Genomic DNA, 27,101 nt, shown 5'->3' on the forward strand with positions numbered 1-27,101 from the left:
ACGACACCCTGCAACAGTTTTTCCAGTTTATGTGTTCTTACCAAGAGTAATGTCTTATGGAAGGTATGCTTTAGCTAAACCGGTATTAATACAAAAGCTAAAGTAAATTTAGCAACTTCTAATGCATAGGTCAGGGAGGTTAAAAATGGATCCCCTTGGCTTCAAATTATTAATCTGAGCATCCAGTTCTGACTGTTCATTAAAGCTGTTCCTTTAATGCTTGCTGTAGAAAGCTTATGGCTTCACACTAGTCACCTCCAAAACATCTGCATGATCCTCAAAACACAAAATGACCCGACTGTAAAAATTCAACCTACAAGGGGGATAACAAGAAACTAGGCAGACTATGAAACACATGTAATTTTGTAAAGGATTTACTTACACATTCAGTGATTTTAGGTGCATTGCCTCTATCACCATGACAATCAAAGTACAGAAAGAAATTCATAGAAGTGTCTGCTGCAATCGCAAAGCGAGCCCTCATACAGTCCATTTTGAGTATCCAAGGAAAAATATATGTATGTATATAACCCATTCACTACAAAACATGAAAACCTGTAATTTTAAGTTCCTTGAAATAACTTCTTGCATGACTGAACAAATTAATTTTGTTTCCCAGTGACTTCTTTTAAATTTCTGTGACACTGCTACGCAATCAATTTCTGCCTTATCCTGAAGCCAGTTTCCTCTTTCCTAATTAATCATATCTGCTTCTCATTTTTATTCAAAGTGTCAACAGTCAGGAATGACTCAATTATCCAAGCTGTATTCGCAAGCCAACAAGACACAATTAATGAGAAGAGGTTATCAAACACAACCATCAGCAAGGTCCACTTTTTTTTTTTCCCAGCTACTTCTACCAATCCGTTTCCTTCAGGAAATCCAATTGACAGACTCACTGGATGCCCAACACAGGCAACAGGAGGCCAAGCAACTAAATCTATTTTTTTAAAAGAACTCCAGAAAAATAAATTAATTAAAAGAGTCTTTAATTAAAAAACTTAATTAAAAAAATTAACTGTTTCTCAAACAATCATTAAAGGTACCCAAATGATGTGAAACCTGTTCCAAGGGATCCAGGAAAAGGGACAGATTTTTATAGTGCCAATATTAATCTTATACATAGACATATACATATAGTAACATAAATGAAGTAAAAATAGGCATTTCAGATTGATATTTGATGCCAGACTCTCCAGCAAAGATGAAACAAAAGCAGCCGTAAAGCCGGAAAATAATACAATTTTGTGGAAACTATGAATAGGTATCCCTGGTGTGCACTGGATGGACCCCACCGCACCCTTTGATTTATTTTTGTTCACCCCATATATTTGTTCACAAAGCAATAACGTTGCTTCTTTGCCAGGAAAAGCAGCACTCAGTCCTGTCAGTTTTTGCAGAATTTGTTTTACAGTAGAGTTTAACTGGGACTCTTTCAATTAAGTTTAAAAGAATCTACAGCCTAGGAAAATAATTTAAGGATAAGACCCTGAGGCCAAGTACCAATTTGCTACATAAAGTAGTATCTACCTAGCAACAATGCCTTTTTTAATGGACCATTCAGTAAAAGCATATAACAACAACAAAAGGGGGGCAGGGGGAAAGGATAAGCCTATCATGAAAAGAAAAAGCACAAGCAACTTACACTGTCTTTCCTGACTTACATAAAAATCATTCCTGAGAACAAATTCATTTAATTCCCAAGATAGACAGGATCAAAATGGAATAGATTTGAAAAAGCATATTGTCAAATGTTGAGAAGAATGTATACACCAACCTGAAAGACATAATTTTGACAAGCTTAGCAGATCACTACTTCTTGTCCAATCACATATTACTTTCCTTTCCTCAAGTAATTCCCAGTACTCTATCAGGGAACAAAGTAGAAAAGTGCAAGTTTAACCAGCACCACACACTGTAGCGCAACTAAAACAGGCCTAGGGATAATAGAATAGCTTAGTCTATTCCCTGTAACTGATAAATCCACCCCCATCTCACAGAACATCAGTGTATGTATCATCATACATTGCGTGCACCAACCAGCTCTTCTGTTATGCCTGCCCAGACAACTCCCAGAAGGAAACAAGTTTATTAATCAATGAACTGAGAGGGATGTTAAAAGCTTCTGCAATTCTGGGAAATCTACTGTAGCTCAAAAGAGCCTTTGAGGGTCAGGAAGGAAAGGATTTAATAGTTTTCAGAAGAATGACATATTGGTCTGATGCTTCTGTGAAATATTCTTGGAAGAAAAAAAATTCCATCACACTTCAACAAATGTAAATGTTTAAACTGTGAACTTAGTCTTCAGTTGTCTTCAAACCTGTTACCATATGTCTTTCCTTTTTTTAAACATTAAAATAACACACTTGCACTCCTCAAATAACCCATCTGCTGTTTCCTAATTCTGCTGCTTTAAAAGCTTGTCAGCTGCTATCCACTGCAGTTGAATTTTCAGCATAAAATTAGGAATTAATATGTTATTTATTCTGCCTAATTACACTAATTTCAGGCACTATACTCATCTTTAACTCTCCCAGCATTTGAAATAATGAGGGAACCCCAAAACAGCTAAGATTAAGAAAGCAATATCACAAGTATTTCATTAAAAAAAAAAACCATCTCCCTTGACTGAGAATCTACTTCTGACTAACCATGAGGCAGAAACAGAAGTGTTGTTTCAAGATTTCTTATTATTCAAAGGACCACTAAAATACAGATTCCTGTAACAAGAATATAAGACAGGAATGAGTCATGGAAAGGAGTTTGTAAATAAGGCTCCTCAGGTAATTGCACACATAACTGTATTATATTTATTGCACAAGCTCAATATGAGCCAATGCAACACAAACACCATTCATTACCTTGCATCATCTTGAACACACCTTCAGACTGTAATGCACACCTCTGGGACTGCTTATACTTTCAAAGTAGGCAATCAATGGATTAGAATAAATAAAACTCAAGGAAAACCCAAGCAACTCACAATTAAGTACTCTAGTAATTTAGTATATATTGTGCCTCCTTCTTGCCTATTCTCCTCGCATTCAGGGCAGCATGTCCATAGCTCTGTTTCAAGTGGAGAAATGGATCATCTTATCCAGTCTCTCACATAATTTGAGGGTTAGGATTCTGAGCTGCATTATCTGTGGCTTCAAATCCTGTCATGCTGGAGAAGAACTGAACTTCACATTTCTACTACAGGGATAAATTGTCTCATGAAAGGTGGGGCAAAACAGTGTAATTTTAGAGGAATTAAAATGCAACAGGACCTGATTGAGATTAATTATTCATATTTTTTGGTGCTGGCACCTTACTCCCACCCATCTCACCAAAGCAGGGTAGTCACAATCTTTTTGGTAGTATTAATCAGTTAACTAATCTTTTTTCTTGAGACTTTTTCTTTTCTGGATCAAAGCACCCTCAGATTTCAGGAGGCTTCATGGGTTAGCTAGCATTTAACAGCAGATTGCTTATATTGCTCTGAAAAACACAGCTAATTGGTTTATAAGTAAAGCAGTTACAACCTAGAATTTGAACCTTACAAAAGATTTGAACCAATAGTGCTATAGATATTAAGCAAATACCTTGCATTTTGATTATTTCTGGAAAACATTAGTACATATCTACTTCCCTTTTAGAGGTTTCTTATATTTTCACCGATAGTTTCTCCAATATCCCTTAAGGTCTCAGAGCAGATTGCTTTATTTATGCTGCCAATGTAACAAACAAAGGAAGAACAATCAACTCTGTTCAAAGAAAAAGCTGTACCTTGCTGCTAACAGCACAATGTGATGTTTGATCATTGCTTCCACTCCTTTAGATAATGATGGGACAGAATTCTATGGCTCTGAGGAATTTCTTTCTATATACTGAGCTAGAGGTGCTTAGGACAAAATCATTATCTGATTGGCCTTATTTCTTCAGCAAGTTTCCACCTTTATAGCACAGGAAGGTTTATACTAATTTAAGATAGGAAGGTATGCTTGCTGTATGCATCAAATACTGAATATGAATTCTAGGAGTGCATCAGATTTTCAAATGTTAAAAACTGACAGACCTAGTATTTACTAATTGATTACAATAGAAGAGTGCTGGAAAGTATCCACCTCTCAGCATGACTCACAGTGTATTCTATTACTTCCTTGCAGCCTTTGGCATTTTACAGAGATGTAGTGTTATAAACTTCAGAAAAATTAGGTTCTTTTCAAAGAAAAGCAAACCAGAAAGAACATACAGCTGTGAATAGGAAAGGACAGCTCTCAGTGCAGTAATAAAATAGTAGCATAGAGAATTATATGGATAAGAATAGTAATAAAAGAAATAAGAAATAACACAAATCACAAGCCCTATGTTTTATTTTAATATTTTTCAAGTATACAGATTTATTATGCTGCATAGCCACCAAAGTATCATTTGGCATAAGGCTGAGGTAATGGATTCTAATGGAAATACAGAGAATACCAGGAAAACTCTTGTACTATTTAGCTTACTGGGATTGCAACATAACTGAAAGATAAAGATATTTGAAGTGTTTACAAAAGACAGTAATGTACCATAGGCAAATAATCGAGTGTTTCAAAATATCTAAAAATTAGCAAGCCTTAGAGGAACACAAGAGGATCATTTCCCAGTTGGCTAGGAGGCACTCTGAGACTGTACTGTTTACACAAGTTGCAGAATAAGAAAATGTAATCAACATTACACTAAGCACCTGTGTTTTGTATTTTCATATATATGCACATACATACCACCAACCATTTCAAGAGCACCAGAATTTACAAGATTGTACAAGATTTTACTATCAGTAAAACTCAAGGTTTTACTGATAAATCTTTGCAAAAATAACCCAGTTACATGAAGAAATCAATCCAAATTTATCTTATTGACCAGATGCTTGTGTCTAGCTGTCAGTATCAATTGCAGAAGAATACAAGAAGAATACAAGAAATCTCAGTCATATTCTTGACTTCTCTGGGAGCTAGAAGTAACTTAACAGCTCTAAAAACAAGACTAAAAGACTGTCTTGAGATATATAGCTATGTTTCACCTTGGATTCTTCAGCAATTGTTGCCACATCTGATGGCAATTCCTACTGCCAAGATATTCCTCTCAAATTTCCTTATCTGTACCAGCAGGTTGTAACATAGCACACTGTATCACCATAGTGTTTGTATTATACAACAGGACTAACAATTTAGAACCACTATTATGACTCATATGATTAATATACACACATACATTAATAGACAGATTTTATACATTAATCGAAAGATGAGTACTTTTTAAAACAACTCACGCAAACTTTCAAACACAAGATGCAATCATAAACAAGTATGAAAAGGCCCTGAGCCATATTTTAAAAACCCAAAAATATTTTCTGAATGCTCACAAAAGTAATTTTAAACATTTTACTAAATGATCCTATGGTCTTTTAGTACAATAGGGGGAACAGTTTCAGAAATACTTCTAGTCTATTATTATTCTGAGAGATAAAGCAGCTTCTTTGTCATTTACATTGCCACTAAGTGGCAGAAGATGGAACAGGAACAGACAGAAGATGATAGATCATGGGGTTTTGAATTTATTTAACAATAATAGGGTATAAGATTAGGCAGCTGATACTGCAATTGCCCCCGAAACCATGACTTACTGACAGGTCCCTCAGACCTGAGGAAAGCACAGACAGGTTTGGCAGAGGAACTGCTAGGTAGTTCTGAAATTGCGAAGCATGTGTCTAAACTTAACAAGAACAGAGACAAGTTATACAGGCATTGATAAACTAGGAAGTGAGAAACAGCAAAGGTTTCACAACAAAAGCAGTTGCACAGAACTGTCTGTGAGCCACAGAAGTTCTGAGAAGAGACAATATCAACATTGGTCCTGGTCAGATAAGTGAGGAAAAAAGGCAACAGTACTTTATATAGACAGCCAAAAAGAGGCACGAAATGTTAAGAAACAGTAAGGTAAAGGGACCATAATCTCTATTTTCAAACTAGTAATTCTTAGAGAAATCATCTTTTTCTGGTATGTTGATACAGTAATAATTTTTGATACAGGCTGGTCATCTAAAAGTTAAGATCGCAATACTTCGAAAATTGTCTAAATGAGCATTTAGGATACTTGTAATACTATGGATTACAACATTAGTGACTGTTGGGAAAGCATCAGAATGGAACACTGGAAGTTAATGGAAGCTGTCCCTGAGACATTTCAATATAAAGCAGCTCATTAGGTTATCATAAGAATAGAGTTTCATAAGAAAATAAATAATGATAAAAAACCTTACAAAAGTAAAAAAATCTAAGTGTATATACTCAACACAAAGAATAAATACAAAGAATGATTTCTTTCTTAAGAACGTGATTTCTTTCTTAAAAGAACATCTACCAAACATTGTTCTCTGTTCAACTGTTTAGTTATCCATCAGCCAACTTCAGATGACTGGTTGACACATGCAGATACAGGCAAAAGAGGAGACTCTCTGTTATGAAGCATTTTACAGAATAAATTCCATATAACATGCATAGAGTTATCTGTAGGATGATAAATCTATCCTAGCTAATAGGAAAGTCTTCTTTTTCCTTCTTAGAATACTGCATAAAACCAAAAGACAGACATTACTCTAAAGCACAAAACAGGGAGAAATAATCTAAACAAAGAATCTGTAGAAAAAAACCTTAGCCTCCCTTCCAAAATCAAATCCTAAATCACTATTTAACAAGGCTTTAATAAAAAGCAGACTTCTATTAAAATGAGCAGGGAAGAAAACTGTTGAGGAAAAAGAAACAAAACAACAAAACAACAAGAACAGAGTAATCCTCAAATCCATCCCCTGTTGAAATGAATGAGATATGAATCTAAGAAAAATAAATACGAGAGAAAGCGTAGAAGGCAAACACAACATTCACTCACATAAAATTTTCTGGATATTCACTCAAGGCCATATCAATGATATTCAAAGCATCATGATAGTGTTTCTGGGCTGATAGCAAGAGTGCAAGAAGATGAAGAGAGTTGGCATCATCTCCTTGTAGCTGCAGAGCCTGACGAACATAACCCAAAGCTTCTGGTATCTGATTAAAAAAAAGGGGGGGGGGGGGGGGGGGCAGAAAAAAAAAGCACACCACAATTATTGCCTATTACTTGAGTTCATGTCCATACAATTTTCAAAATATTCATCTCAATATCATGCAGATTCTATCAACTCCTGGAAGACACAACTCAGAATTTTGAAATGGACCTCATGCCTTACAGTGAACAGAAACAATTAGATAATACATTGAAAAAAAGATACACATTTTAACACAACAGTTCCTTTTACCTCTTTAAAAATATTCACTTACTATGCTTTTTCAGGTATTGGTTGTATTTCTGTATGATTTGAAAATACTTTAATTGTAGTACTTTTAACTAAAATGTACATCTAGACAGCAACAGTAGCTTTTCTTCAAGTGGAATTCTGCAATCTCCTCAGCTGAATGTGTTTTTGCTCAAAATAAGTATACGAATTGTTAAGAACAGCACATTTAATTAAGCAAGATGAGAATTTTGAAATTCAGAAGTACAGTCATAGCCTGCCACTAAAAAATATTTTCTAGTATGAAAGTGACAATCCATTCCACTCTGTGACATAGCCCAATATCTCTGCTACTCCTTAGCAACGAAAAGTAGTCACCTAGAGTATGTAAACTACTGTGCTCAAAACTACTTCCTAAAATAAACATGACACAGGAAAAGACTTACCATGATATACACAAAGCAGCTCCACATTATCCAAATACATGTGATATATGGCAGAATTCTAAATCCTTTAAACATAACAGCTGTTTAAGCTGGACTGAGCTCAGATCTCTTTTACAGCTTTAAAATGTTTTTCCAGTTTTCTTAAAAAAAAATTTGGAATTTTGTTCACAATAACCAAACCTTCTACAAGGGTTCAGAAAAGACATAGATCTTAGCAGGTAATGGAGATCGGAGATCTGCCAAGATCATTAAAGACAAGATTCTAGTCCTACTCTCCAGATAACCTGTCTTAGCAGAGATTACACATAATAGCTAGAAACAGGGTAAAAATGGATTTTTTTTTCCCCTCTTCATCCAGCAACATAAATGCTGAAACAAAGAAATTTAATGACTTATGTCTTATATCTGATCCTAGAGCTGGAACACTGTGGCAGAACTCAAGGTGTTCAGAGAGAGTATTTTGGGTCTTCTTTTTTTTTTAATATATGCATGAGGAAAAATTATGTTTGCTTGTTTGTTTGTTTTTAATTGACATCTTCATCTATATCCATCAACAGATACACATTCTGATCTTCATATGATAGTGTGAGGCTACAGTTTTAAACCACAACTAACCTGTCTGGATATGGCAAGCTGCAGTGCCAAGTAAAATGCTGCCAGATGATCTGTTGGGGACAAACTGTGAGCCCTTGAAAACAAAGAAACAAAACAAAACAGATTTTTTTTCCCCTGTTAATACTGGTTAGACATACACACAAATGCATATATTCATGTATTCACATTCAGATTCACACGTATGCTCATATTTTGATGTAAGTGCTGTTCACTCCAGTGACTTTCGTCAATCATGCCTGATTTAAAAGCAGCACTTTGGGCTATTAAAGAGTAATTTTAAATATAAATTAATTATGCAATTTCACTATAAAAATTTAGCAATGTAAAGAATGACCAATACAAGAAGTACCCAAGCAATTGCAGGGGCCCTGACCAGGATGGCTGTGAAGCACAAAACTCAAGAGGAAGAGTAGCCACAAAGTAGATAAGAGTTCTGCTCATTCACTTTCACTCTAGGAAGCCAGTTACTTCTTGACTATGCTGCTTTGAGAATAAGTTAGTAGAGCAGGTTACAATGTAGCAATGATAATCCCCTCAGATACAAAATCACAAACCCAAATCTGAGACTTTGTATTAACATTGACGCATAAAACCATTTCCCTGAAGCATTTAGGCACATCTCAATGAAGTAGGGTTTTCAAGGGTATATAAACATAAAAAGAGACATATTTAGGTGTTGCAGCACTTCTGCCAGGTTTGCCATCAAGATTTGTTTCTTCTGTAATTAGGGTAGAGATGTTCTCATTCACCTGTTTATTGTTATTTCATTTGCAGAGTTGAAGCCTTGACACTGAACTACTGTCATCCCCAATAGCACTACTTCCATGTAAGACACTTGGAAAATGGGGCATTTGCACTGTCACTGCCTATGCTGTTAACTCTCCAGACAGATTTATTTCTTTCCCCCTAGCTTACTACTTTACTACTTGCATTTTGCCCCACATGCACAGCAGCAGGGCCTCAATTAATTGCTCTGGCTCTACAGAGATAATTGCAAAAGCCTGCTTTACAATCTGATCAGCTATCAACTCTTCTAGAAACACTATTACAGTGAACTATGACTTGAAATCTTTCAGGTCGAAGGAGGTGATCCTGCCCCTCTACTCTGCTCTTGGGAGACCTCACCTGGAGTATTGTGTGCAGTTCTGGTGTCCTCAACATAAAAAGGACATGAACTGTTGGAACAAGTCCAGAGAAGGGCCACGAGGATGATCAGGGGACTGGAGCACCTCCTGTATGAAGACAGGCTGAGAAAGTTGGGGCTGTTCAGCCTGGAGAAGAGAAGGCTGCGTGGAGACCTCATAGCAGCCTTCCAGTATCTGAAGGGGGCCTACAGGGATGCTGGGGAGGGACTCTTCATTAGAGACTGTAGTGATAGGACAAGGGGTAATGGATTAAAACTTAAACAGGGGAAGTTTAGATTGGATATAAGAAGGAAATTCTTTCCTGTTAGGGTGGTGAGGCATTGGAATGGGTTGCCCAGGGAGGTTGTGAATGCTCCATCCCTGGCAGTGTTCAAGACCAGGCTGGACGAGGCCTTGGGTGATATGATTTAGCGTAAGATGTCCCTGCCCATGGCAGGGAAGTTGGAAATAGATGATCTTAAGGTCCTTTCCAACCCTAATGATTCTATGATTCTATGATCATATTTTTTTCCCTTCTAGATCAGAATATTTCTTTGAGCAAATATTTTATACTAGAGAGCAACACCGTGGAAATCTTTAGAAATTTATTTAGATATTTCTGACAGAAAATGAGAAGTAAATGCTAAAGAAATACTTTCTGTACTCCTGGAGGTGAAACCCTTATTACACAATCTTTTGCGAGTCCCTCTTTGTAACATATAATAAAAGCTTTTTACTACATGTAGCAGAATGAAATGAAAAGATTAACACTCACTCACCTCTGAAATGCAAGAAGTGCCTTTCTCTGCAAGACCTCTTGCATCCCTCGCAAAGATGCTAAAAAGGATATATTTAATCAGCAAGATGAAGAGATTTCAATCCACATGCTCATTGAAGAAGTTTTAATACATTGACTGAGACAGTGGTTGCACACAGAAGCTTCAATTTTGAGTCTAGCATTCTGCTAGGTATTCTTTTTTTTTAGGCAACGTGAGGATTTCCAAATACGAATGTTTGTTCTTATCTTACCATCAGTAGCCTGGAGACTGTAAGTCAATCCCAGTGCCAAGTAGCCTTTTGCTTTGAACTCTGATGTTTTGTCCCCAAGATCAACAACTGTTTTGGCAAATCTTTCAGCTTCTTCCAACTGAAAATATTATAAAACACCCATGTAAGTCTAAAACTAGCTAAATCTTACATTATAATGAGAACACACAGCATGTGTATTATGCACACTGAGTATGTTGAAATCTCAGCCATGACTGCTTTTAAGGACTACTTTGTTTTACATTAGACTAAGTTTTCCTACAAATACTGGGTAAAGAACACAGATTTTAAGCTGAAGCACCCATTCCTATGGTTGAGAGAAACTGTGGCATGTAACACACAGATCATTCTAAAGTTACTGTGGTTTTGCCCCCTCTTTTTTTTTTCAATTAAAAAAGTGCTCCTGGTCCATACATGCCATTTAGCATTTTCTGTATTTCACAAATCAAGTTATTGCCCTATAAATTATTTCTGTAGGAAAACCAGTCACAAAAACTAAGGCTCCGACCCTGAAAATACAATGTATAGCCACCCAGAATTCCACATCACATATGGTATTGCTGAATGTATACAAAGTCATAAATAGACAAGCATGTAAAAAAATTAAGGTTTAACTGCACAACCATGTTAGCACACTATTTAACAACGTAGAAAGAAAAAAAGAATAATCAACCAACATTTGGATCCATTCCAGTAAGTGTAAAGGCTAAGCACAATAAGCTTCTCCATACAGAGTCAATCCATAGAGAACAGTTTACAGACAAAGGATCTGTGTTAATTATTAAGACTGTATTTCTGTCAGCCTCAAAAAGTCATGTTTCTGCTACAGCACTATTTTCTCAATTTGTGATTTTGACATTTCCTTCCTCTTTTCCTCCTTTTTAAAATATACTAATTCTTCTAAAAAATACACATATCTTGAAAACCACATGATAATGTTTGATCACCTTAATGTTTTTTGTACAGATACACCAACTTCAAGGTTATCTAAAATACAAGTAACCCTTTTTAAAAAGACACTGTCCCTACTAGGAATTCCTAAACCCCAGCTGCCCGCAAACATGGTATCTCGAGAAGTCTCCTGAACATAAGAGATTTGTCTCATTATCTTCCAAAAAAAAGTTTTCTCTTGCAGAGAAAACACAAGTCTAAGTTGCATTTTTAATCTCTGTATGCCAGTTTTAATTTCTAGTACATTTTTGCTATGTCATAGATCACTATCAAGATATGCTACCTTGACAAACATAACTATTGCTCTCAAATATTTTAAATGAGCCATTCAAACAGGGATAAAAATACAGCACAGATATGCACATGTGTAAGAGATGACCAACTGTATGCAGTCACTGAGCAAAATTATTTGCTACATCCCTAAACCAAGATTTTGTTGCATTTTAGCACAGCTCTTACTGAAAAGACAGAGAATTACCAAACTTACCCAGTGCAGAGATCCCATACATAGCTTTGCAGCAAGGAGTGGAATAGTTGCATCATCTGGTTTCAAACGAATACATTCCTTCAAGACTTTAACAGCTCGAGCAGACTGTTAAAAACATTTTCTATTGAAATTACTAAAAGCATAAATAAGTTTCACAAGCAGAAGATTCCTATTTCCATCATTTATTTTTCCCATTTGGTTGACGTTTTTTTCACAACTCCTCATGCAAGAGAAACACAAGACTTCAGTCACTGCTGTTGTTATTTAACCCCAATGAACTCTCATTAAGTGTCCCCAGTGAAACATCTGTCCAGAATGTCATTCCAATGGTACGTGATTCAGAAAATAGTTTTGAGATGCGTTTAAAAAATCTGATAGGCCTGTAAGCTCACAATATTTGAAATGAATGAGCAGGAGCAGGACAGAATCTTAGGGATAACTCTGATATAAGACTGCATAACAGACTGGCACTGCTCCTCTTTTTAAACTTCATTTTCTTCAATCCAATCATGGTTTAGAAAGTAAACAGAGAATGGGAAGAAGAATCAAGTCTCTTCAAAATCAATATAAGTCTAAAAATAATTTCTAAATAAAATACAAATTGGTTTTTCCCATACTGAAGATAAGCAAATTATGCCAAGAATGATTTTTTAGAAAATTAGTATTATTTACATTACACAATGAAAGTGATTTATTTTCCATAACATGACAGGGAAAAGCAAAAAGAACTGAAAATATAAATTTGCATATGCTCCTAGGTTATATAAAATAAAAATAAATAAAAAAGAACAGTCAGAAAAGAAAAAACAAAGCAAGACTACCATGAATCAGCAATAATTTGTACCTAGGCATAAAATTCATTCATCAAAACATCACTTAAATAAGTTGTTACTGGATAATACCAACTGGTATAACTCACTATTAAAATTCAATTAGTTTAGCTTAAGCTTTTCGGAAAGATAGTTCTTGCCATCACCTTTCAGTCTTCCCAAGTTAGAAACTATTGAAATAACAACATTCTTTGTAAACCACTAGGCAGGACTACAGTCTACTTAGCTCAATTAAGGATTACGATTATTTAAAAAAACCTCCAGATGAAATTATGGAAGTGCCAAATGTTGTTATCAAAAGCCATCAACAGAAGAATTACATCCAAAAATTAAGACTTACTTTTCCTGCTGCCATCAAGGACAATGCAAATTGGTACCACAGATGGAACTCTTCAAACGCAAACTTCATGGCTCTTTCTAAACACTAATTTTGAAAGGAAGATTGTTATTTAAGGGAATATTTTTCAATTTCTAGTAAGATACACTAACATAAAATTTTTCTTACATACTTACACCTAAAAGACACATAAATCCAAATTTAAATAACTCAAACTATCTGAAAAAAGCTGGTAAGTTCTATATGAAAAAAAAGAATTGAAAACTGATTCCTAATTTATTATGTTTGACTAAATACTCTTGCTGCTACTGTCCTATTCAGAAAGAAGGAATAATAAATATCAGCTTACTGAAGGTAAGTTGAATGTACCATCAAATACTTTCAGCACTTCTTCCAAAACTCTGACCTACAGCAACTGTATAATCTCAGAGATTCACACAAACAAGTGGTGCATGGAAAACTGATACTTAAAGTCAAAACATGTTTATAAATTTTTAGGCTGCCTAATCATACTTTCTTCTCCCATTTTTACATATTCATAAGTGTATGCATGAGCATTGGAGAGGTACTTGTTCACAATTACAAAAATAATCATCTTATTTTATATGCTTAATTAAAAATTAATTGCCAATTCTAAGTGGCAGAAAATAAAGAAATTGGAGAAGTTAATACTTTAGGGTTTTATAACTTTGTAATTGTAGAAACACAACTGTAGATTATTTTAAAAGGCTTGAGTTTCAACATACTAATGATCAATTTACTACTAATTTTCTTTGACTTCAAGTTATATTTATTTGGCTTCATTTCTAGTATCATGGAATACCAGGCTGGAGAAGACCTTAGGTATCACCTGCTTCAACCTTTCTTGGTAAAGTATGACCTAGACTAGATGGCCCAGCACCCTGTCCTTTCAGTACAAAATATGACAAGTTACATGATTTTTTTCTCCATTAGATCAAAAAATCGGTGACCAACATGTGCGGGGTTAAGGGATTAGCTGCGCATATATGTGTATGTGACCTACACAACAACATGAACACCTCATAAACTAGGTTCTTCTAAACCAAGTAACAAGATTTCAAGAAGCAACAGGCTCCAACAAGAAATCAAGAGAATACGTAACGAGCAATGGTGCCCTGGAAAACTGCAAGTTAAGATAATGTTCAGGATAATGGCAACTGTCTTAACTAACTGAAAACACATTCAACACAATCCCTCTCCTGAAAGGCAGAAATGCTACTCTTGATACTGCCTTTTAAATAATCACAAATCACTATATGAACACGTAATGTTGAATACGTCACTGAATTTTGTTGATTAGGACTACGGTATCCTCCTGAAAACAATATGTTTGAAGTTAGTTGAAAGATGAATATCTAGGAAAATTTCTGGTCTGGAAAACATCTTTGCTATTAGGACATTGATAAGCTCAATACATCATACCCTACAAAGCTTAAAAACCAACTTGATGACTTGTTTAGGAAGGAAATATGATAGGAGACAGTTCTTTGATTTAGTTGAGAAAGCTGTAAGAACCTGAAAGCTCAAACTCCACAAAGAAATGAGACCTTTTCAGTTAAGAACTGAACAAATGACTCAGCATTAGAAAAGTTTAATATGTATGAGACAGATTTTTCATATTTTAATGTTCTCATATCACAACTAACTACTTCTTTAAGTGATCAGCTATAGCTATACCAGAAGATAACAAGTTATGGGAACTGGTGGGTAAATACCATTTGCGGAGTTAGAATAATGGTGCTTTCTGACTTAAAGCTACAACAGCTGCACTAGAGCAATCATAATTAGCTCACAGAGAATGAAGACAGCAAAAAAATATGCATATTTCATAACTGAACAGAATGCTTTTATATTTCTGAATTGCATTTAATGTAATAGTCTAAATTATAGAAGTTTCAGGCTACTGACTGCAGGTCTTGGGAGCAGATACTTGCCAATCAATGTCTATTCTTTAAAAAGTTCTAGACTAAAACATATGATTCTATGACTCCATATGGAGAGTAATCTCTTGCAGCTCTGGTGTAACTGCCTAAAATTCCACGAAGGTGAAAGTGTCTGTAGTGGCAAGTAAATGGGAATATTCCTGATTAGATTATGTTCTAGGGTTACAGTCCTTTATGAGCTTTCATATTTCTTAGTTTTGTGAAAGTCTTGCCATTGTACTGAGTAAAAATGACTTGTACACACAACTTGCAGTTACGAAGTACCCAATTTAACATTACAGGAGATGCAGATTAAATACTGACTACCTAAATAAACCAGAGAAGAACGGATGCAGGTTTTCCGAGTTTTTTTTTTTTTTTTTTGGGGGGGGTTCTTTGTTTGTTTGTTTTGCTTTTTGTGGTTTTTGATGTGTTTCTTGTTTGGTTTGTTGTTTTTTTTTTCTTTATTACTGCAGGGAGAAACCATTTTCAGTAAATCAATCCATGGATATGCTTTTCCACCACACATGCTGAAGTATTCTTTCTGGATACCAATAATTAATCATGGTCAGAAACAGTATCCTGCTGCTGGGTGAGCACTGCTTTTAGCAGCAGAAATACCTGTTCTGCCCAGAAAGCTCTAACTGCTTCTTAGATACAAAGCTGTTAATGATACTTGAAAATTTCCCGAACAACTAAGACACCACAATCTAACAAAACACATGCAAGTTGCATAATCAAACACAAGACATTTGAGATAGGGATTTAACTTTCCTACAGACCTAAAAAAGTAGAGTTCTGTTTTAATAACTTCAAAGCCATTTTACAAACGACAAGGACTTTGAAGCACTCCAAATATTATGAGGTGTAAAAGAAAGTTTTCTTTAGAAATAGAACTTCACAGATTCTTTTTCTAGGTACTTAAATCTATCACGTATATCCTCAACAGCTTTTATCATTTGCTGTTCCTTCCTGCTGTCTCCATTTAATGTATACCCTTTTAAGCAGATCCATACCTCCCCCCAAAACCCATGTGAACTTCTGTGCCATTAAACATTTACCACACCTTTCACAAAATTTCTGTGCCTGACCATCTCAAGCCACTTGTCACGCAAAAATTTAGACAGTAGACTTTTTGGGGTGGAAAGTACCTACTGTATTTTTGTAGTAGTCAGAATTACAATGTCCTGTATTTGTTTTGACTACTACCACAAATTTACATAATTAACAGAAATAAGCAATGAAGACACAGTTGAATATTTATTATTATCAACAAACCTCTGACAGCATTTCATACTGGCCTCTTCTTCCCAAGGCTATAGTAAGTAAATCGTAGACTACAGATGCACTTTGCAAACTGATGATACGATCATTTTTGTGTTCTGGTATTCGGCTCAGTACAGCATCACGGTTGGCCTGAAACATACCACAAAGAAAGAAAGAAAGTCAGCTATTGTAATTTAATCTGTATTTTCAAACAAGTAATAACCATGCTATTCAGACTGACAGTCAGCAGTTGATATACGTGATATCCAGAGACAGTATCTGCTACTAATTTATAGATTGACGTTTCTGTATGTATCTATTTTTAATTACTCAATTCTAATTACATAAATTAGATAATGTATTTAAAATTACTTAAGAGGTCTCAGAAACCAAATAAGTTTTTATTTAACACAACATATATTTAACTTTAAAAAAAAAATTTTATTTTTTGTATGCTAGTAAAACATGTTAGAAGGATCTTAAAATCCTCTATTCCAGCTTTTGTAAAATATGGCAATCGATTTCTTCTCTCTTCATAACATTTTGACACTATCCTCTCACTTGTGATTGGTAACCTGCTGGGATAACCATACAATCACTATCAGGAGTTATTAGTGAGAAGCAAAAACTGCCCCTGGTTCTGAGCAGTGGTTTGGAATCAGGCCATGTTTGGAGCAAGGCTTTGTACTTTCAATCCTGTTCTGTGACAGGCATATTGCCAACCTACTTCTTTAATTAAGCTTTTTCCTTTTGAGAAGGAAGAAAACTGAGTTAGAACTGGATTAAGTTTGGTCATGTTCACAGGCAAATCTTGTTAAAGAGCAAAGGATAAAATGCAGGTCTAAGAGTAACTAAGACCACCTATATTGAACTACACAGGACTTCCCCCACCATACCATAAAGCCTCTGAAAATATCTCATCTTGATATCTATTTCTAGACTTTTTGACGTTTCATATTCCCCTGGTACAAATGCTAGCATATCCAGTAGTTGGAAGGCAGAAGTTAGAGATCCTTCTCTCTCCTCCTAGTCCCCCCACCCTTTTAAATTTAATTACACAGAGCATGGCCCCTTAACACATTTACTTAAATACACTAAATTTTAATGGACAGATTATTTCCTCCTTTTTCAGAGGCAAGGCAAGGCAAAACACACATTAAGGGATACTAAATTGTTTCTCTGCTTCAACAAGAGAACATTTTAAGCTCTGAGCATACTCATTACATCTTTAAAATCAGAAGAATCAAATACTAAAAGAAATTTTCAAAGAGATCGTAAAATGCACAGACATTCCAAGAATTATCACTGAATAACCCACAGCTTGGTTTGAAAACACACACCCCAGCACACACACCCCAAAACAGACATTTTGCTTTCTTCTGACCATGAAGTCTTCAGCTTTTCCTTTCTACACTGCATAAATATTTAGTCAGCTTCAAGAACTTCTTCCTTTTTAGCTCCACATTTAATCACTATTTGTCTCAATTCTCTGCAAGTATAGAACAAGCTATGAATTAGCACTTCTTGTGAAAAAATGGCTGACAATGCCAAAACAGTATTATAGGAGAGGATGCTTTGTAAGTATTAAAGATATCTTACATATTTGAACAACCATTTTCTGCAGAACACACGTACAAGCTGCAGTGCTCAGTGTTTCAGAATTGCCATGGTCTCAGACACAATAAAGTGGTAATCAGTTAAACTGCAGTATGTCAACTGGCCACACTTACTTTGTAACATACATTAAGCCTAAGGCAAATGCAAGCAGTGTAACTTAATTCACCAGTGGAAGAAAGGATATGTTCAGCCATTTTACCATCATCGGCTACAAATAACACATGAGGCTGAGCTCAGGAGGTAGTGATCGGTGAAACGAAACCTAGTTGAAGGCCAATAACTAGCAGTGTACCCCAGCAATCAATACTGGGCCTGATCCTGGTCAAAATCTTCATTAATGATCTGGATGATGGACAGAGTGTATTCTCTCAGCAAGTATGCCGATGATACAGAACCTGAAGGAGGAACTGATATGCCAAAGGACTGTGCTGCCATCCAGGGGGACCTCAACAGCCTGGAGGAATGAGCTGACAGGAACCTCAAGTCCTGCACCCTGGCACCACTCAGTACGTGCTGAGGGCCACCCAGCTGAAAAGCAGCTTAGCAGAAAAGGACCTGGAGAACACCAGAACCCAGGAGATCCTAGTGGACACCACGTTGAACAGATGCCAACAATGTGCCCTTGCTGGAAAGAAGGCTAGTGGTATGCTGGGCTGCATGAGCCAGAGTGTTGCCAGCTGGCTGAAAGGGGCAATCCTTCCCCTCTGTTGAGCACTGGTGAGGCCACACCTCTGGTACTGGGTCCAATTCTGGCTTCTCCAGTACAAGAGAAACATGGAGCTGCTGGAGACAGTCCAACAAACGACCACAAGGTTGAATAAGGAACTAAAGTATCTCTTCTATGAGAAAAAGCTGAGAGAGCTGGGACTCTTCAGCCTAGAGAAGAGCATGCTCAGCGGGGGGAACCTTATCAATGTGTACAAATGCCTGAAGGGAGGGTACAAATAAGATGGACCCAACCTCTTTTCAGTAGTACCCAGTGACAGGACCAGTGGCAGTGGACATGAACTGAAACACAGTTCCCTGTGTTCCCTCTGAACACCAGGAAACACTTTTTTTACTGGAGAGTGATTGAGCACTGGCACACATTGTCCAGGGAGGTTGTGGAGTCTCCCTACTTAGAGATACTCAAAAGGTGTCTGGACACAGGCACAGCCTGCTCCAGGTGGCTTTGCTTTAGCAGGGCTTGGGGGATGGACAAAACAACCCCCAATGTCCCTTCTAACCTCAATCATCTGGATTCTGATGCTGCAGCTCAGCTGACATGCAGCAACATGTACATGCACTGTAATGTGAAGATGTCAGTCCTTTCTACTCATTTCTGTCTAGCTAAGGAAAGGCTGGTCTAGACTTTGTTATATTCTAGCTGTTATACTTGCAATATATTACAGGAAGAGCCTTGGCAGAGTTGCAGCTGACTTTCCTCATTAGGCATGACAATACACTGTAGCATGTGGCTAAGAGACATTTTGTACTCTGAAATGTATCTGTAAGAGAATCAGAACACTTAAAAAGCACAGAATTGTCTTTCTCATGTCACTGCTTTCATAAATACTACATTTTAAATCTTACTCAAAGCATCCTTTCTGAATTTGGAAATTAAGAGAACTCAAGGTGACACAAACATAGCATTTGTAATAGCAAGATTCAACTTTTTGGATATATGGTGCACTAGACCTAATTCAAATAAGAAGTTATGATGGAAGAGCGCACCACTTCCCTGAAACTATCAGCAGGATTTAGGGCTCATATATACATAGTGATTTGCTCACACAAAATGCTACTTATGTGTTAGATCCCCATCCTGTTTTAAGGTATTTATTCGAATAAGTTCTCGAAGGACACAAGCCTTGAAAATTTATCTGTGTTTTTAACTAATTCATAGACAATGCAAGAAAAAAGATCATACTACCTTAATAGCACAGTACCATCTCAAAACACCAATGACTACTCAATCTTTTGCAACTACTTTCTTTCCCAAACACTGGTTTCAAAATCATAAATCACATACTACCTCTTAACTACTACAGAAAAAGAAAAACAAAACCAAAAACAAAACAGTTAGCATGCACTGAAGCTGAAGTAACAGCTCTCAACTCTCAGAAAGATAGGTCTGTTGCAATTGATTTTTTATGCTCAATCTTCCCCTTTTGCCTCCAAAACTAATACAAACAAACAATTTAGCCAAAATAAGCCAATTATGTGAAAGAAAGAAACTCTTTTACTTCAGATAAACTGCAACAACTACTTGTAAAGAAAAAACACATTGGAAGCTTGATAAGGGTATATGCTGTACAGCGATAAGCATTTGATATAATCAAGCCAGATCTAATTCACAAAGAAAAAGCTGTAAGTTACTTGAAATGAGGGGCAGTACTTTTGGTTTTTTTGCATCTTCACACAAGGAGTACATGTGTAAATACAGTAATCCATAGTCAAATCCTGAAGAACTGGGACTACTACCATGACCCCTGTTCACATCAGAATTCTGCAAATCTCCACAAGCAGCTCAGGCACTTAAGGAGGCACAGGCAGCCCTTTTCAGTGGTAAGTATATACTGCAGCAAAACCAACACATGGTATATGGAAATATTTGCTCAGTCTAGTTTTTTGGTGACAGAGTCTGTCATGAACACTGCAATGAACATCACTAGGAATGTGGAAAATAGTTTGCACTACAATGTGAATGTTGGCACTTTAGTTCAAATAGGACAATGTTCACTAAAATGTTGCGTTCCTCTTTAACTGTATCAAAACAGAAATTATGTCAGAGCATGAATCACAGAATCATAGAATTGAAAGCAACTGAATTACCTATAGAACTTAAAAGACTAAGTCTCACTGTTGTGTGGTGAGACAGATTGTTACACAGCGCCTCAGGTTCTATAGGTTCCACTCCTCCAGTTAGAAAACCAGCAGAAATTCCAGCTTCAGCTTTTCATTTCTGCCATCTAAGAACATGTAACTGGCCTGGTATAAGCATGTCAGTACGTGGTGGTTCAGAGGTGACTAGTAAAATTACACTAGAGGAAAATACAAAAGGCTGATAAAAGGCACAATTAGACCACTGAAAGGAATCGCCTACTGTGGAAATGAGGACATAAAAAATGAATTAATAAATCCAGTAGTACCAGTATCAAAAGCTAATGCCACTACCATTAAAAATAATATACAAATTCAACTTCTATCTGAGATTGAATGCACAATGAATAATACTTTTTGGCTACGTTTATTACGCTCATCTAGTAGTCCTTGATTTGTTTTTTACAACAAAAATAACTTAGGTTTTGAGTCTGTACAAATGGCAACTAGCTGGTATAAAGGTGGGTCATACTAATAAGTAATGCAAAATGAATGACCTGTCTTTGTGTTCACCTGCCTGTGGTTAGAAGGAGGCTACATTTAGCCACTCTAATGGAGAAAAACCATTCATAACACCTGCAGACCTCAACTTGCTAGCTCAGAGGAACAGAAGCTTGAGTTTCAGAAGTAACTGCCTGCTTTCCTAACAGAAAATGAAACACTAGTCATAAAGTAAGGCATGACAAAAAAAAGTTCTATTTTCAATTTATTAAATACCCAAAGAAAACATATATGCATACACCACATGCACATTCACTCTATTTTACCTACCATAGATTCACTAATAAGCAGCAACAGTAAGGCTTCTTCTGTATTTTCTTGAGGACAAAAGATGCTGTTCAAAACGAAAATGTAATTATTTAAGCAGAACATATTACTTTTAGGAGTAGCTTACACAAATACAGTGAGAGTACTGTAAAAACTGGAAAATTTCCAGGAAAGAGAACAGAGAGTAACTTGCATAGAAAAAATGACTGGTTAAAACACATTTCTTTGTGATGCTTCAAATTTCCATTTTAGAAAAGCTGGCCTAACAAAACAAGAGAATGAAACCACCACAGTTGTAAGAGGTGAATGCATTCAAATACCCCTAAATAGCACGTGATTTGATAACTGTAAACGCTGTACCCATAGTTTAACTACCCTCTGGCACCTAATCTATGTGAGCTGAATCTACAGCACTGATTCAAAGGTCAGCAACAAGAAACTCTCTCACAAGAACAAGATAACTTTCATACTTTAGACAATATGTGGAGAAATACTTTTATTGGTCTTTCATGAGATATGCTTGAGAATGGTTCTCTTGATGCAGTCAATAGCTGTCAGCATGCAAAAAAAAGAGCCATGCAATCTCTACCTGCTTGCCATAATCACTGTTACTTCCAAGCAGTTAAAATATTTGTTTTTAATGAAGTACATTCTTTTATGACAATATTACAGGTTTGCATAGGACTAGTTCGTAAACTTTTCTGCTTTTTCTGAACACTAGGTGCTCTCTGAATACTTTTCTATGCTGGTGTCAGACAACAGTAATCTATAATTGGTACATGACTGATAAGAAATCATTCATTCATTCTCTCTCTCACACACAACACAATAGCTACTGTTTTAACTTTTCAGATTTCTTTCTCTAAACCACTTCTGAATTAGCACAAGTACCATCTCCTGTTAATTGAGACCAATAATTCCAGAATTACCTGTTTAAATGCAGGAAATAATTTCTTCTTGTTAATAAGCAATTCCTATAGTCCAAAGGGTACTTAAACTACAATAAATTACAAATGGGAAACAAAACTTGTCTGAGATCAAAACACCTTTTAGGGTTTTTTAAATGCATTAGAAATCTAAGCAGTAATTAAATGCCTGCAAGGAAATGAAAACTAAACCAGGTCTTAACTCCAGGTGGTTTGAAAGCAGCATTGCAAACATATTGTGGTAATACACAGCAGCTCAGACCCCCGGGCAGTTATTCTGTTATTGGATTTTTATTAAATGCATGTTGCTTACCAGATTTTGAGCAGTATTCTAAATCTTAGAATACTTTTATTTTTACATAACAAAGAAATTTCAAGGCACAGTTACGGCTGAATAAGAACCACCCAGGACAGGGAATGAGAAGTGAAAACGAAGCATTACAGAGCTGCCCTTTCATCTATCCAGTCTTCAATGAAGAATTTAGCAACTTGGAAGCAGACTTAACCTGCCTGGCAACCAGTCCCAGAAAGCAGAATAATGACTGGAAGTTGCTGAAGAAATTACTTTTCCGGAGAAAAAAAAGGGAAGTTGCCTTGAAGAGAACTACAGAGAAGTCATTGATCAAAATTAAAGCAAACATTTTCTCCGACAACTTTGAATATATTTTGGTTAATAAGTTGATGTTTGCCTCAAATAGTGAAGATCCTCTTAATGTAGAAATTACTATAAAATTTCTTTGACCTGTGTAAACAAAAAGCTCAATTTAGTTGGCTGAACACAGACTGTCTCCTGACAGATGCAGGCATACAAGTAAAGTAATTCCAACGTAACAGGGCAGAGCAAAAGAGGCAACTGGAAGCATAAAAGGGCTGCCAATCAAAGGCAAATCAAGAAGTTTAGCAGCTCTTCAACTAAGGACTGAGAAAACTGAAGAGGCAGTAACACAGAGATCTATGAAATCATAAATGGTATTAGTCAAATCACATTCATCATCCTCAAAAGAACACAATGCAGTTACTTAAGATATCAGGCAATATAACTAGAAAAAAACAGTACATCTCAGACTCAGAGCTGATGGTCAGATGAATACCTAGGAAGTATTTTCCTACATATCTGCCTTGCTATTCATTGCCTTGTGTACTTACTTTTAAACACTGCTGGAGATAAGATACTTGGCTAGACAAGTTTTAGTTGATCTGGTATTAATCACTGTGATGTGACAAAAGAAAAGAACTTAATTACATGCTCTGTTGAAATCATGGAATTTCTCGCTTGCATGTCCCAAGAACAAGAAAATTACATAGAACAAAGCTCCACTTTTGCCAGGAGGCATGGTTCTACAAAAGGCTGAGTTGAGAATGAAGACCACAGGTTGAAAGACTGAGTCTGAGAAACCTGCTATTAAGTATTCTAGATCAAGGAAGAAGATCTGCAAGAAATCTTTGAATATAAAGGCCATTCTACTTGCTCATAAAAAGTGACACCATAATAATATGAGCTTGCTGCTGTATAAAGTATTCATTATGGAAATCTGCAATATATGCAGCTAAACAACTCAAATGCCTGCAGTGGGACAGTATTCCATGTTACAATATAAAGACCCTGTTTTCACTAAACCAAAATATCTCTGAAGAATCTAAGGTAGGACTACTTCTATAAGCAATCTAATAGAGAAGCAGACCCTTCTGCACATAACAACAAGGCCACATTATAGAAAGAAGCTTTCATACTAATTAAAAAGGCATGCATAAGAGGGGAACAGACTCTTCACAATTTGCTGTGTGAAATGAAGTAGTTCAAATGAGGAAATGTGTGACCCTGATTAAAAAAACTTCCTTGTTTATATTATGTATAAATGCATACTTTTTAAGAGCAGTGATCAAGGTGTAACCACAAACCAGGTATTTCCTTTGCAGCAAAAAGGCTGCCTGCATGTACAGTTTGTTAATTATGTGCTTGCAGAGTTGTTTTGGAAAACTGAATGTTCAACTCTCTGCCTGCATCTTTTCTTAAATCTCAAAAGACTGCTCTCTAATGACTTCACATCCTAGACATAGTAGGACAAAACTGAAATTAAAAGACAATGCTTGGATTTTAATCCAGCCAGAACACAACATAAAAACAAATTAATAAATTCTTTAGAGAAAAAAGGTCAAAATTTCATATGGAACAGAAAACAATCTCCTTGAGACTCTCAGATCACACCAATTTCAAAGACTCACAGGACAGTTGAGGTTGGAGGTGGTGTCTGGCGATTGTCTAGTATAGCCCCTCCACTCAAAGCAGGGTCAACCAACAGGTTGCCCAGGACCATGTCCAGTCAGATTTTGAGTATCTCCAGTGATATTCTCCAGCTCCACAACCTCCTCTGTATTTTCCTTTTTTTTCTGAAGCTTAAATAGAATTTCTGTCTTCTCCATCTGCATAACTTAGCACTGTCCTCCTACGGCAAATCATAATCTTGGCTAGATCATTATCTCCACTGCTCAGCTCTCTGGCTCACAGTGCTTTCCAACATGTATCAAAACAAGTAAACAATAATTGTTGACTATATTAAATACACACACACACACACACACACACGTACAAAATACACAATCCCACAAAGAATTGCATGTAGAATACAAGTAGTGCAGTGGAAAAGTTGCTGATTACATAAAACAAGCATGCAATAAAATTTCATCAGATCAAATGTAGTATCAATGACAAAAAAAAAAATTAAAAAAGGCAATGCCAAACGGTTAAGGTTTCACCAGCATGCTTTGACACAAACATGTAACTTTCAGGTAGCAAGCTACACCCAGGGACTTGTAATTAAAAGCAAAATTTTTTCAATATATATTTTGGCACTGTCAGAGTGTGTCCAAGGAGAACAATTTGAACCTTAGAAACCATTTTACATTGAATCAGATACAAACAAACAACAAGCTATTAAAATCTCAGAAAAGTTCAAATTCAAGAAAATGGCTATCCACATTTAATAATAATACTAATAGCTAATGTGGTTTAAAAAACCTCACACATTTTCAAGAAGGAAGGCATACACACCAAAGCCACACTAGAATTAAGCATGGGATACGTGACACAAACATCCATTCCATACCACTTATTTGAATCAGTGAAAGAATAAAACTCAGCAAAACGGTAGCATCATGAAGAAATGCCAAAACTAACCTAAAAAGATTAGGAGGTAGCTGCTTTGGGAAACAGACTAAATTAAAATTATGAGACAAACTGCTAGATATCTTTTGGGTTTTCATAATGCGATGAATTTTAACCTCCATATTCCTAATTCTTTCCTTTTTATGACAGAGCAGAACAGAGATCTAGAAACAGTACGCAACTTTTAAAATGTGCAATTTCAGATTTGCCACACAGTTCATGTTTTCTTTTGTATCCCAGATATAATTAAGAGATACTGACTATCATACACCCCAATATAGAATAAAAAAAACATTTTGTGAATTGAGAACAAAAGGTCTTGTGTACACTGCTGCTTGGAGAAGCATGTTGCTCCCCTAGCTCTCTTCAGGGAATATATATATCTACACACAACATGGGAAACATTCACATTGTGCAATCCCTTCTACATTTTAAAAAATACAAACTAAATTACCCAGTGCAGTTGGTAACAATTGCAAATATAGAAACACAAGAGGTATAAACTCAGCCATACTTTTCTCCAGTGTATACCCGTGGTCTTCTGCTGAGTGCATAATTCTTAGTATTTGAACCTTTTCGAAGTGGATCATCTAGGGGTGATTGGTGAGGAGGATCTTCCAGTGGATTCCAATAACTCTGTTCACACATGCCTCGTAACAAAATTTCAGCCAGTTGTCTTGCTATAGTCTGTAAAATTGAAAGATAAATATTTTCCTTAGAAATGCTGAATACAGACTCTTATAAAATGCTTGGATTACTTCTAATAAAAACTAGTCAGGTAGAATATATTTCCTGTTATTTTAAAACACCCAAAAAAACAGGCATACTGCTGATTGAAAGTACCCAGTAAAATTCTCTAAACACAAAGAAAATAAATGGCAATCACAAGCAATTTTTCAATTATATCAGTTAAATCCAGATACTTTTGAATAGTGTAGATCAGTGTCAAAAAGTTTATTCTGACCAACTATTCGTGGCACAATATATTTAAGCATAGAAATACTTAAAAGGTAAATAATACTGGTTTAAAACTTTTAAATCATCCTACAATCCATGACTATCAGGTTAATCTTCTCTTTAATGTTTAATACATATGCATACAAGTTGCATGACTATATATCATGATGATGAAAACTCAAGAGATTAGCACCAGCACAACAGAAAGAAGGCAAAACCTACATTTCCACAGCATTGGCAGTATTTCCCAGCAACATTCACCACCAACAGATGCGTAATGTTTAAGGCGCAGAAAGAACAATATGATAGATCTGCATTTTCCACCTTAATGCCAGTACCTTAAGAAGCTCTTCATCTTTGGTTCTATTAAAGTTTGCAATATTATCCCTCTCTAAGTCTAAAGTCTATTGTTTAATAATTTTTATAACCTTACTAGGAAACAGTTATTAAATTAATTAAGAAACC

The 27,101-nt window shown here is 36.0% G+C and overlaps 1 protein-coding gene across 4 annotated transcripts in view; it reads right to left on the bottom strand.

Annotated features, from left to right (window-relative positions):
- TTC7B (tetratricopeptide repeat domain 7B) overlaps nt 1-27,101 on the bottom strand; it is a 138,809-nt gene that overhangs the window by 64,346 nt on the left and 47,362 nt on the right. For all 4 annotated transcript variants that reach the window (XM_057413374.1, XM_057413372.1, XM_057413373.1 and 1 more), the window contains 9 exons: nt 26,194-26,366; nt 21,594-21,657; nt 16,356-16,493; nt 13,138-13,221; nt 11,968-12,072; nt 10,512-10,629; nt 10,262-10,319; nt 8,359-8,431; nt 6,913-7,073 (listed from right to left, as the gene is read on the bottom strand). In XM_057413374.1, the coding sequence (XP_057269357.1) occupies nt 6,913-7,073; nt 8,359-8,431; nt 10,262-10,319; nt 10,512-10,629; nt 11,968-12,072; nt 13,138-13,221; nt 16,356-16,493; nt 21,594-21,657; nt 26,194-26,366 (974 nt within the window). The remainder of the gene's footprint in view (nt 1-6,912; nt 7,074-8,358; nt 8,432-10,261; nt 10,320-10,511; nt 10,630-11,967; nt 12,073-13,137; nt 13,222-16,355; nt 16,494-21,593; nt 21,658-26,193; nt 26,367-27,101) is intronic.

This window comes from Pezoporus wallicus, unplaced genomic scaffold (genome assembly GCF_028554395.1).
Source record: "Pezoporus wallicus isolate ANWC-B61680 ecotype Strahan unplaced genomic scaffold, APGP_CSIRO_Pwel_v1 contig_3017, whole genome shotgun sequence".
Classification (NCBI taxonomy): domain Eukaryota; kingdom Metazoa; phylum Chordata; class Aves; order Psittaciformes; family Psittacidae; genus Pezoporus; species Pezoporus wallicus.